The 13,205-nt window shown below is 31.2% G+C and overlaps 2 protein-coding genes across 2 annotated transcripts in view; both read left to right on the top strand.

Moving 5' to 3' along the window:
* Nucleotides 1–9,541, top strand: part of LOC142235512 (uncharacterized) — a 14,678-nt gene extending 5,137 nt beyond the window's left edge. The window contains exon 2 of the mRNA XM_075306764.1: nucleotides 8,239–9,541. Within this exon, the coding sequence (XP_075162879.1) occupies nucleotides 8,239–9,541 (1,303 nt within the window). The remainder of the gene's footprint in view (nucleotides 1–8,238) is intronic.
* A 1,478-nt stretch (nucleotides 9,542–11,019) lies between these two features.
* Nucleotides 11,020–11,949, top strand: LOC142235511 (uncharacterized). The gene has a single exon (XM_075306763.1). It carries the CDS (start codon nucleotides 11,020–11,022, stop codon nucleotides 11,947–11,949), a length of 930 nt encoding a protein of 309 aa, XP_075162878.1.
* The last annotated feature ends 1,256 nt before the right edge of the window (nucleotides 11,950–13,205 follow it).

Below are 13,205 nucleotides of genomic sequence, written 5' to 3'. Positions count from 1 at the left end.
GATGTTAAAATTTTCTTTCTAAAAATATTTTGTCAAATTGTATTTCTTTGAAAAAGTTATGTCAAAAATTTATTTCTTAAGAAAATTATGTCACAGTTTTTTCCTTTTTTAGAAAACTTCGCCAAAATATTATTTAATTTTGTTAATTTTGTTTCTATAGAAAATTTTATGTCTGTAGAAAGTTTAATTTCTTTAAAAAATTTTGGCCTCATTTCTTTCTAAAATTTTATTAAAAATTGATTTTATTAGAAAATTGTATAAAAATGTTCTACATTTTGTCAAAATTTTATTTTAGAACATGTTATTTTTTCAAACATAGAAAAAAACTTGCAAAACTTGTAAATTATTATTAGAAGGACACCTTTAACATACTCCAATAAAAATATTAAAATAAAGCTCAAAGTCATGTCCTCTCAGGTGTCCAACGGTAGTGAAAGGGTTAACCAACAGAAGAAAATTATTTAGACAATTTTTTTAAGAAATGACAAAAACGTTTAAATGTTTTCTGCAGAAATTATATTTTGACATTTTCTTTAAAAATAAAATTTTTAATGAAATTAAATTTGAAAAAAGTTTACAGAAAAAAATCTATATAAAACAAATGTGACAAAGTTTTTTATAGCAACAAAGCAAAATTGACATAAGAAATTAATTTTTTAATAAATTTTGATTTTTTTCAATGTTTAACAAGAAATAACGTTTTTTAAAAACGAAAAAAAGAGTTTCTACACAAACAAATCTTTTTATAAAACCAAAATTTTCAATAGAAATAAAATGTTGACATTTCCTATAGAAATAAAATATTGACTAAATAATTTATGGAAATAAAATTTTGACAAAATGTTTGATAAAAACGTGGACAAAATTTTCTAGAGAAACAAAATGTTGACAAAAATCTTCTGTAGAACCAAAAATTTTACAAAATTTTCTATAAAAAGAAGACTTTGATAAAAAGTTTCTATAAAGAAATTTTGACAAACTTTTGTATTGAAACAAAATTTTTACGAATTTTATAAAACTAAAATTTTAAAAAACTTTGTTTCTATACAAAAGTTTGTAAAAATGTTGTTTTTATAGAAAACTATGTTAAAATTTTGGTTTTACAAACTTTTACAAAACTTTTTTTTTTACAAAACTTTTACAAAAAATATGAAAATGTTCTCCAATATAAAATTTTGCCAAAATTTTTGTAAAAACTTTGTTTTTAAAGAAAATTTTTAAAAATCTTTTCTTTTCATAGAAGACTTTGTCAAAATTTTGCTTTTATAGAAAATTTTGTCAAAGTTCCCTTTCAATAGAAATTTGTTTTAAAAATTCTTATTCTTATAAAAAACAGAAGGTTTCAGAATTTTTAGGTCAAGTTGACATTTTTATTAATAGTTCTCCAAAAACAGTATGATTTTAAAAATTCCCAACGAAGGACAATAAAGATTCGAAAAATGTCTGTAAAAAAATGTTTTAGGTTTAACTATCAAATAAAATCTAAAAACAGATAGTCTCCGGGTGCAATACGATTTGAACCTGGACTTTAAGGCTCCCACTCCACTGCGCTACATACTGAACTACATGAGCGCTGGTGCCCACTTGCTATTAACATGTACAATACATACACAGAAAAAAATATCACCAAAATATTTCCAATTAAAAAGTTAATTGAAGTTGAAATTTTTTTCAATTAATAAATTAATTGGTACAATTAACTTTTTAATCAAGATAGAACCATTAAGTTAATTTAGTCAATGATTGAAAATTTAAAAATTTTTAATTAAAAATTTAATTGATACAATTAACTTTTATTCAAATTCCGAAGACTAAGTCAGTTAAAAAAGTGATGAACATTTTTTTAAATTTTTAATTAAATTTGTTTTTTTCAAACAATCAATTGTTAATCCAAATAAAAATTCTGAGCCAATTCAGAATGTAATTGAAAATAGTTACCTTTTTTAATTACAAAATTAATTGAGTTTTGCAATCAACATCAATTAAATTTTTAATTGAATCAATTAAAAAATTAATTGAAATTTGGTAATGAAATCAATTAATTTTTTAATCAAGAATGTTTTCTATGCCCAATTAAAACTGTGATTGATACTATCATTTTCGTGATTGAAGACATATCAATTAAAAAATTAATTGGATCAATTAATTTCGTGATTGAATCAGAAAAAATTTTTTTTGTGTGTATGCTATATTTGCACCATTTAACTTAACAAACAGAAAAACAAATCATTGAAAAATGGCGGGAATTTCGCAAAACTAGTATCTCATTCCAGTGTTGCCAAGTGAAAATATATATAGGATTGAGTTAACTTATCGCTGTAGAAAATGAAGAGTTTTTAGGTGTAATTTTTCAATATATATCACAATTTTATTTTTATTATTTTTTTAATTTGAATTTATTTTAATTTGAATTTATTTGAAAAATTTTGGCAACATTTTATTTCGTTTGTTAAAATTTTTTTATTTCTTTAAATCTTTTTTTCAATACCAAATATTTTGAAAATTGTGTTTCTATAGCCAATTTTATTGTTAAAAAAAAAAACTTTGTCACATCTTGTTTGTATCGATTTTGTTCTTCTGTAGATCATTTTGTTCCTGTAGAAAGTTTTGTCGAATAAAATTTTGCCAAAATTTTATTTATATAGAAAATTAAATTTTTCCGAAGAAAAAAGATTCTTCGAAAAATATTTATTAACATTTTATTTCTGTAAAATATATTTTTTTTTAGCAAATTTGGCAAAAATTTATTTCTTCACATGTTCAAAGAAAAACAAGCCCCATCACCATTTTCTAAAGAAATACCATTTTGTCAAAATTTTCTGTAGAAGCAGAATTTTTCCAAAATTTTATTGGAAGCCAGATTTGCTAAAGAAATAAAATTTAGACCATGTTTTCTAAGAAAAAAAAACTTTCGACATAGATGTCTAAAGGAAGCAACTGTTGAAAAAACCTTCTCTATAGAATTTTGACGAAATTTTCTATATAAATAAAAAAATTTTCAAAATTTCTACGGATATAAAATTTTGCCAACATGTTCTGAAGAAATAAAATTGTGACAAATTTTCTAAAGGAAAATATGTTGACAAACCTTTCTACAAAAACAGAATTTTCTAAAGAAATAAAATGTTCTACAGAAAACTTTCTTAAAAAATATAATTTTAACATAATTTTCTATACAAAAACAATTATGAGCAATCATTATTGTTTTTTTATTTCAGTTTAAAACCATGGGTTGACTAAATTACAAGAGTAGCTTAACCAAAAGAGGAAAATTATTTTGACAATTTTTTTTAAGAAAAAAAATTTACAAATTTTTCTAAAAAAAATGAAAAAAAATGTCTACAAAATAATATTTTGAGAAAATGTTCTGTAAAAACATAATTGTTTAATGAAATTAAACGGTGACAAGATGTTCTACAGAAAAAAAGTCTACATAAACCAAATATGACAAAGTTTTTTATAGCAACAAATTTTTGACGAAAGAAATTAAATTTTTAATAAATTTTGAAAAAAAATTTTAAATGTTTAACAAGAAATAAAGTTTTTCAAAAATGATAAAAGTTTCTACAGAAGCATACTTGTGACAGAACTTTTTATAATAACAAAATTTTGACAAAATTTCCTATAGAAACAAAATTTTCTATAAAAAATAATTGACAAAATTTTCCGCAGAAACAAAATTTTGACAAAAATCTTCTGCAAAACTAAAAATTTTACAAAATATTCTATAAAAAGACAACTTTGACAAAAGTTTCTATAAAGAAATTTATTAAACTTTTGTGTTGAAACAACATTTTTGTACGAACTTTATAAAACTAGAATTAAAAAAGAAAAAACTTTGTTTCTATAGAAAACTTTGTCAAAATGTTGGTTTTATAGAAAATTATGTTAAAATTTTGGTTTTACAAACTTTTTTATAGAATTAAAAATATACAAAATGTTCTCCAATATATAATTTTGACAAAATTTTGTTTTTATAGAACACTTTTAATTTTTTAAATTTTTTTCAAAATTTAGCTTTTATTGAAAAATTTGTCAAAGATCCCTTTTACTAGATTTTTTTTCAAAATTTTGTTTCTATAAAAAATGTGGTTCTATTGAATATTTTGTCAAAAATGTGTTTCTTTTAGAACAAAATTTTTAGGACAAGTTGAAATCAATTCAATAAATTGTATAAAATTCCATTGTTAAGTCAAATTTTCTAACTCTAAGGTATCGCAAAGTTTATTGTCTTTTAGACAAGACAACACTTTATATTATTCTCTGCCAAAAAATACTCGCCTTGGTTTGAAGATTTTTTTTAGTTTGCGACAATATTTTGTTCAGTGTAATATTGAAACATTGAACATTTTAGAAAATGTTGTCCAAATTCGTCAAATTTATTATCACCATAATTAGTAACCAATCAATTTCTAACATCATTTTTATTAATAGCTTTCCAAAACCATAGTATGATTTTAAAAATTCCCTACGAAGGTTAATAAAGATTCGAAAAAGGTCTGCAAAAAATGTTTTAGGTTTAACTATCATACCTTATATATAATTAAATAAAATCTAAAAGATAGTCTCCGGGTGCAATAGGTTTTGAACCTGGACTTCAGGACTCCCGCTCCACTGCGCTACATGCTGAGCCACATGAGCACTGGTGCCCACTTGCTATTAACATGTACAATACATATGCTATACTATACTATATGCTACAGAAAAACAAATCATTGAAAAATGGCGGGAATTTCGCAGAACTAGTATCTCATTCCAATGTTACCAAGTGAAAATATATAGGATTAAGTTACCTTATCGCTATCGGCAAAGTGAAGAGTTTTTAGGAGTCATTTGTTCAATATATATCGTTAAACAGATTTAAACATTTTGTTAAAAATTTATTTCGTCATTATATTTTATGAAAAATTCAATGTTTTTAAATAACATATACAGAAAATGTTGTGAAAATTTGATTTCTTTATAAAATTTTGCCAAAATTGTGGTTTTTAGATTTTTTTAATTTAATTTATATGTCAAAATATTATTTATTTAGAAAATGTTAGTAAAATTTTATTTCTTTAGTACATTTTATCACAATTTTAATTTAATTTTTAAAAAATTGTGTTTGTATACTTGGTCAAAATTGTGATTCCATAGAAATTTTGGCCAAAAATTTGTTAAAAAAAAGAAAACTTTGTCACATCTTTCTTCTATAGATTTTTTTTCTTCTGTAGATCATTTTGTTCATATAGAAAGTTTTGTCGAAATTTCTTTTTTTTTAATATTTTAGCAACTTTTTTAAGAAAAGTTTATTTCAAAATGTTTTTTCAATATATAAAATTTCTTTCCACGTATGTCAAAAGTTTTATAGAAATTCGTTTTTTTCTTTAGAAAATTTGGTCAAAATTTTTTTGTCGACAAACTTTTGTTGTTTTCTTGTAGAAATGTTTAAAAATTTAATCAAAATGTTATTTCTGCATAAACTTTAGTCATATTGTTTCTATAAACTATAACAACATTGTGTTTTTATTGAAAATTTCGTTATATATTTTCTATAGAAAATTTTGTTTTCAAATTGTGTTTCAATAAACAATTAATTTCTATATTAAATTGTTTAAAAGTGTTCTTCGAAAATCTCGTCTAAACTTTGTTTCTATAAAAATTCTTGTTAAAATGTTTATTTCTATTGGAAAATTTTTTAATTTGCTTCCACTAAATTTTTTCTCAAGATTGTCCTTCTCAAAGTTTTGTTTCTACAGAAGATTAGAAGAAATTCTTGTTAAAAATTTTATTTCTCTAGATAATTTTGTTAATATTTTGTTTCTATAGAAATTCTTGTTACCAAGTTTTCGTTTCAAAACTTGATTTCTACAGAAATTGTTGTTAAAAACTAACAGAAAGTTTTGTAAAAATTTTGCTTCTACAGAATTTTGCCTCTACAGGTTTTGTTTTTAATTTTATTTCTTTATTGTCAAAAGTTCGTCAAAATGTTGCGCTTTTTCAAAATTTTGGCTGCATAAAATTTAATCAAAATTGTATTTGTATAGAAATTATTGCCAAAACTTTATTTCTATATAAATTGATGCTAAAATTTTACATCGGAATAAAGTTTTTAAGAAGAAGTTGTATAGAAACACAATTTTAGAAATTTTTTAAAGAAATAATGTGTGTCACAGTTTTCTATAGAATTGAAAATTTGACAAAGAAGATTTTTACAAAAATGTATGCGGAAATTGGACCACAATGGCTCCATGTTATGAGGAGAACGAATGTAAAGGTGGCCATCTGGCGGCCACCAATATAAATGTTAATAGACACAAAATTGCATGGACGAAGTAATTAGTATAGACAACAACCTATAAAAAGGAGGTATGCGCGGCAATAATGTTGAGTGTTATGTACAAAATATATATATATATATATATATATATATATATATATATATATATATATATATATATATATATATATATATATATATATATATATATATATATATATATATATATATATATATATATATATATATATATATATATATATATATATATATATATATATATATATATATATATATATATATATATATATATATATATATATATATATATATATATATCTACCGTATTGCATGAACTAATCAGCTTTATTGAAACCTCACTATATGTTAATGATTGTGGCTTTTCTAGACAACAACAACGTCCACCCGAGCTAGAAATTAAATCGAAAAAACAATCCAAGTGTCAACCATCACTACGTGAAAAATAGTTACCTTTCATTTTATTTAAAGTTAACTGCATGTACGAAATGGTAGCTTATAAATCGGTTCATTATAACAGCTAAAAAAAACCTCTTACGTCAAATAAAAATGAAAAGAAAGACAATAAGAAATATAGCAATCGAAATCTCATAATCGACACAACTCGAATTAAGTGGTTTCTTTTGTCACAAACATTTTATACTGGTTTATAAACATCATACGGTCTGACTTAAAAATAATGTGTAAAAAATGGACCTGCAAAACCATATTTTCTATGAATAACATTGTTTCGTCGGTGTAAAGAAAATAACAACAACAGCGTAGCATATTATGATTTAGTCGTCATAAATTTTGCATCCCAGCAAAAAATGGAGCACTATATCAGCAGCATTGAGAGGCAGTACCAACTGCTTACAAAACAACCGAATCAGCGCTGATTTTTGTGGGCGAGAACATTGATATAATTGCTCATTTCAATAGCAATATTACTCAGAAGTGATTTATGATCCTATTATATAGCATTGTAAGTATGAATTAAAACAGTACTGCTTTTCTTGCATCCATACTGCATGCGTTGGTTGTTATAACGTCAACGAATGATCGTAAACTAATTTGATTATTCGTTTACTTTATTGCCACCGATACATGCAGTGTAACATAGATGCACTGCCTACTTAAATATATCCCAAAAAGCGCATCTAATCTCTTACTGCTGAAGTATTTTTTGCTGGAATTCATCGTTTTTTTGTCACTGTCATGAAGACCTCAAGCAAAAGTAGATGAAGGAAATTATGAAATCTATGGCTCATTTGCAAGAGCTCACTCACGTTCGCAAGGAATTGAAGTTCTGGCTTTTGTTTTGGACTTGTTCAGGAACGCAGCTACATTATATCATTACGCTGCTATATTATATAGCATATATAACTAAATATTATTTGCATTGTAAGAAGCAGAAGTCAATAGCCGACCAATTTAAATAAAGAATTTAATTTCACCGTCAACAATTGGTCAGGTTGAGGCTTTCTGCTGCACTAAGTTCATTAACACTAATATCATAAACAGTAGTACTAAGTCAGCATAAATATTATTTAATTCATTGACATAGCATACGGTACGTGCTAATTTAGTATTATGATTCATTATCAGTTATTTAGTATAAATAACGTGAAAGGAATAAAACATTATGTTAGAACAATTTGCATCTACATCATCTACATCGACATACGGTCCAAGTGCCCTATGTCCCATATACAACTGTTCTTGTTTTGTACTTGAGCAACATTAGGAAAGGAATTTTCCCTGAATATTAAAAATTATTCATTGGTGACCCCAAAATACTAATTGATTTCGAGTTTCCTCCCACCAGTGGTAAGAAACTCAAAGGAATTCATTAGTAAATCAGAGCACGCAGTCGATATTGAAGTTTCCCCCCACCAGCGGTAAGGAGCTTCAAAAATATTCGATAGGGATCAATCCATTCATTGGTTGACCCCTAGACCTTTAACATTGCACTTAGCAGACAATTTACCAGCCCTGAGGAACACAAAACTTGGGTGGATCGCCAGTGGACGATTAGCTGACGACAGCACAACCGAAGCACCAGGTGCAATTTTTAGTGAAGACGATACAGCAACAAACGAACTACTTGAAAAATTCTTGAAAATCGAGGAAGTTCCTGCAGAAAGCAATCTCACAGTTGCAGAACAGGCGTGTGAAACTCACTTCATTCAAACCACAACCAGAGATCTCAATGGAAGATTTGTTGTTCGTCTACCCCTGTCTGAGGATGCCGCAACACTTGGTGGATCAGAAACATCCGCATATTCCAGGTTCCTTGCCTTGGAACGACGATTCAAACGCGATAACAATCTTGAAAAACAATACAAGGACTTCATGCAGTCATACGAAGATCTTGATCACATGACTCAAATCGATCCCAAAAACCTGCCAGGCCCTCGGTACTACATTCCGCATCACTGTGTTTTGCGTCCGGAAAGCAGCACAACTAAACTTCGAGTCGTATTTGATGCTTCAGCAAAAACGTCAACAAATCGGTCACTAAACGACATTTTACTGACTGGTCCAACAGTGCAAGGGGACATATTTGGAATGCTTCTACGTTTCCGATTACCCAGATTTGTTTTCACCACCGACATCGAAAAAATGTATCGTCAGATTCTCGTGGACGAACGAGACAGGAACCTTCAACTCATTTTATGGAGAGATAATCCAGGGAAGCCTGTACGACATTTTCAACTAAACACCGTCACTTATGGAACATCATCAGCTCCCTATCTGGCGACAAGGTGTCTACAAAGGCTAGCGACTATCCGGATGGACAAACATCCGCTTGGCGCAACGATCCTGACGCAGGACTTTTACGTCGATGACGGGATGAGCGGTTCAGATAGCTTGGTAACAGTTAAGGAAATGCAATCTCAACTCACCTTCTTACTTAAGGAAGCCGGCTTCAAGTTTCGGAAGTGGTGTGCAAATCATCGCCAACTCCTCCAAGACATACCGCAAGACAATCAAGAAGGCAACCTTGATTTTGAAAACGCGTCAATAATGGCATTGGGACTAATATGGAGCCCAGAGTCGGATCAATTCTGCCTTAGGGCAAATCAGCCAGTCTCAATGATAACTAAGCGATCTGTCATATCAGATGAAGCACGAATCTACGATCCGCTGGGTATGGCAGGCCCAGTCGTAGTGGCAGCCAAGATATTCATTCAACAACTTTGGGAGGATCTGATATCTTGGGGTGATGAACTCCCTGAAGATCAAACAACAAAATGACACGCCTTTCGTAATGCACTAAATATGTTAGACAACACCCATATCCCACGCCACGTGTTTGAAGGACAAACTGCGCAGCACATTCAAATGCACGTCTTTGTGGACGCATCAGAAAAAGCTTATGGAGCCACAGTTTACATTTGATCTAAACTACCAAATAAAGGGATAATCGTCCGGCTGTTGTGCGCCAAATCCAGAGTTGCGCCTCTCCAAAGGGTATCGCTGCCAAGGCTAGAACTTTGTGCAGCACTTCTAGGAGCAGAACTGGCCAACAAAACAAAAAATGAACTAAGATACGAAGACAAACAGCTCTTCTTCTGGTCTGATTCCAAAAATTGTCGTGCATTCGATAAATTCGGCATCATCATCACTCAAAACTGTTGTGGCTAACCGAATCAGCAAAATACAAGACCTCACCATCAATAGTCAATGGCGACACGTCGACTCCAAAAATAATCCCGCAGACTTAATCTCCAGAGGTTTAAAACCAGAACAATTACCGGAGTGCAACATGTGGTTCTCTGGACCCCTTTTCCTACATGGAAATGAAGACTGTTGGCCTAAGGAATTCGCGAAAGAATTCAAACGAATGCCGGTTATTGTCACTACAGCTGCGCAAGAGGAAATCATCTACAGAATCAATCACCGCAATTCGTTCGGTTGTCGTCAACGAGTTGTGGCTTATATGCAGCGATTTATCAAAAACAGCAGGACATCGTAAGCCGACCGACCAGCAACCTAACACAAGCATTGGAGAAATGCTTTTATTCCATACGCTTTCAAACATTTTTTCAAAGAATTAGATTAGAATTCAATTTGAGAAATTGTTGAGATAATCGCGTTCTCAACAAAAAACAGACATTACCCTCAACAGTACAGTTCAACATGTTAGCAACAATTTCTCAACGTATTAGCAACAACTTTTCAAACTATATCTCATTTTAATGCTTCAAACCTATTGGAAAATTTGTTGAAAGCAAGCAATTTGCAAGGCCATTCAATTTAATGTTAAATATGGGATTCACTATCAAATTGATATGAAAAATGTTCATCCTTGTGTTTGTTGGGAAGCTACTAAGCCCAATAGAATTAATTTCAGCCTTGCATCTAATAGTCAAAACCATACAATCAGCTAACTTCAAAGACGACATTAACAAGTTAAAGACAACCAAGGAGCTCAGCAGATCCAGCCCAATTATCAGTCTATCCCCCTTCCTTGACGAATCAGATATTCTTCGAGTTGGCGGAAGACTAGAAGCGTCAAATCTCTCATACGAAAAAAACATCAAATAATATTGCCTTATAATGACCCCATCATCAAAGTAATCCTCGTGATGCTGCACAATGAAAACCATTACTGCGGTCCACAAACGTTGCTAAACACTACAAGAGAAAGGGGATTCTGTATTATAAAGGGCAAAACAATGGCAAGGAACACAGTTCACAATTGAATTCGTTGTACAAGGGCCAAACCAAAAATGTATCAACAGATAATGGGTGATTTACCAGAAGACAGAATAACGCCATGCCGACCCTTCTTAAACACCGGAGTAGATTATTGCGGTCCATTTTGGGTACACTACAAGCTTAGGGGAAAGAGTCCCCACAAGGTGTATATCGCAGTCTTTTGCTGTTTTGCCACAAAGGCAATCCACATGGATGTTGTGACAGATCTAACATATTCAGACAACGGCACAAAATTTGTTGGGGCTAGAAATCAACTGAAGCAACTGGAGATCTCATTATTCGGGAAGGAATCACAGGAGACTATTGGATGGACATGTTCCAAAGAAATGATCGAATTTAAATTCATCCCTCCCAGAGCCCCCCATTTCGGAGGCCTTTGGGAAGCTGCGGTAAAATCAGCCAAGCATCTACTTCTGCCTTCGGTTTCCACCGCCTCCCTCACTTATGAAGAATTGGAAACGGTAGTCATAGAAATTGAAGCAACTTTAAATTCAAGACCGCTAACTCCCATATCTTCAAACCCTACCGATTTAACCGCACTGACGCAAGGTCATTTCCTTATAGGGGAACCCCTGACCTCACAAATTGACGCCAGAACAAACCAGCCACCAACACCACTATCTAAAAGATGGAAACTTGTGTCAGAACTAAGACGCAGTTTTTGGACTAGGTGGTCCAGTGAATATTTGTCACAACTCCAACAGAGACACAAATGGAGGGCAACCTCAGCAACTATAAAACCCGACCAACTTGTCATCATAAAGGAGGACAACGTACCGGTCATGCAATGGCCACTTGGGCGCATCATCAAACCCTACAAAGGACAAGATGGAAACGTGCGTGTAGTCGATATCAAAACTTCATCAGGTGTTATTAAACGGCCAATTCATCGCTTAGCGCCATTATTCAATGATGATACCGAAGAGGGAGGAAAAGAATAAAGCGAACATACGAACAGGAGCCAAACACATCAAAACGATCGAGGCCCAATAACTTTAATTTATTGTGCACAACACTACTGGCTCTCCTGATACTACTGGTTGTATTATGCAATCCCATGCGACCACAACCATTTGACACAAATCCCGGATTATATTTCGAAGGTATTGGTACGGCACGCATAGCCACAGCAGAATGGAAGCTCATGGTCTACTACAATCTTATACCCTTTAGATCAGAAATTGACAACTTCGCTGACATATAAAGATGCTTTCCAATCTATGCAAGATGTCTCCTCAAGAAGCAATGTGTAACAACTTCGCATCTCATCTCAAGCAAACTCAAGCAGATTTAATCCAAGATAGAGATATCATCATGCCAAGGAGATTGCGTAGAGCTGCTCTAAATATTGTCGGTAATGTCGCAAGATCTCTGTTTGGAATGCTAGACGCGGACTATGCCGCTGAAATGGACAATACGATACTAAGAACAGAGATGGACAGAAGCCACCTCACATCGCTGCTACACAATCAAACCTCAATTATCGACCTTAAACATAATAAAGGAAGACGATTTATCTTTAAAAACTAGAATAAATGAAGTCCAAACCACCATATCGACGATACATAACCAAGTGGTAGAAGCCGAAGTTCAGCTAAGGATAGCTCACACAGTAGCACTTCTTGCTAACGAACTAACTCTAGCAGCAACAAGACTAAGCCAAGTTGAAGCGGAAACCATTAATGTTCTTACAGACTCTCATCACGGTAGGATCAGTCCATCCTTACTAACGCCGGATCAGCTGCAAAGAGAAATTAACCTAATCAAGGCTCATCTACCGGTATCACGAGTTCTACCTTTCGATGACATTGACCTCATTCAATTCTACAAAATCATGCGAGCAAAAGCAGCAGTCACTAAGAACAAGGTTACGTTCGAGATAAGACTCCCTCTAGTTGACCAGCAAACGTTTGAGTTGTTGAAGATATTTGCGGTGACCGCAAACGAGAACGGCACCCTTGTTGCGATACATCCCCAACCAGAATACTTTGCGAGCAATCTCTAGCGAGATGAATACATGCACTCTCCAGCGATGACATTCGCAACTGTCTTCAACCAAGCAGTGACATTTTTATCTGAGATAACAATCACGCAATGTTCTCGAAGGGATCATTCTGGACACGTCACCCGAAATTTAAATGTCTTCTATTAGTTGAACCTGTAGCATTCAACGTGGGGGATAATGTTCAGGAACGCA

This window comes from Haematobia irritans, chromosome 4 (assembly GCF_050003625.1).
Source record: "Haematobia irritans isolate KBUSLIRL chromosome 4, ASM5000362v1, whole genome shotgun sequence".
Classification (NCBI taxonomy): Eukaryota; Metazoa; Arthropoda; class Insecta; order Diptera; family Muscidae; genus Haematobia; species Haematobia irritans.
This window is presented reverse-complemented; position numbering and strand designations above follow the sequence as displayed.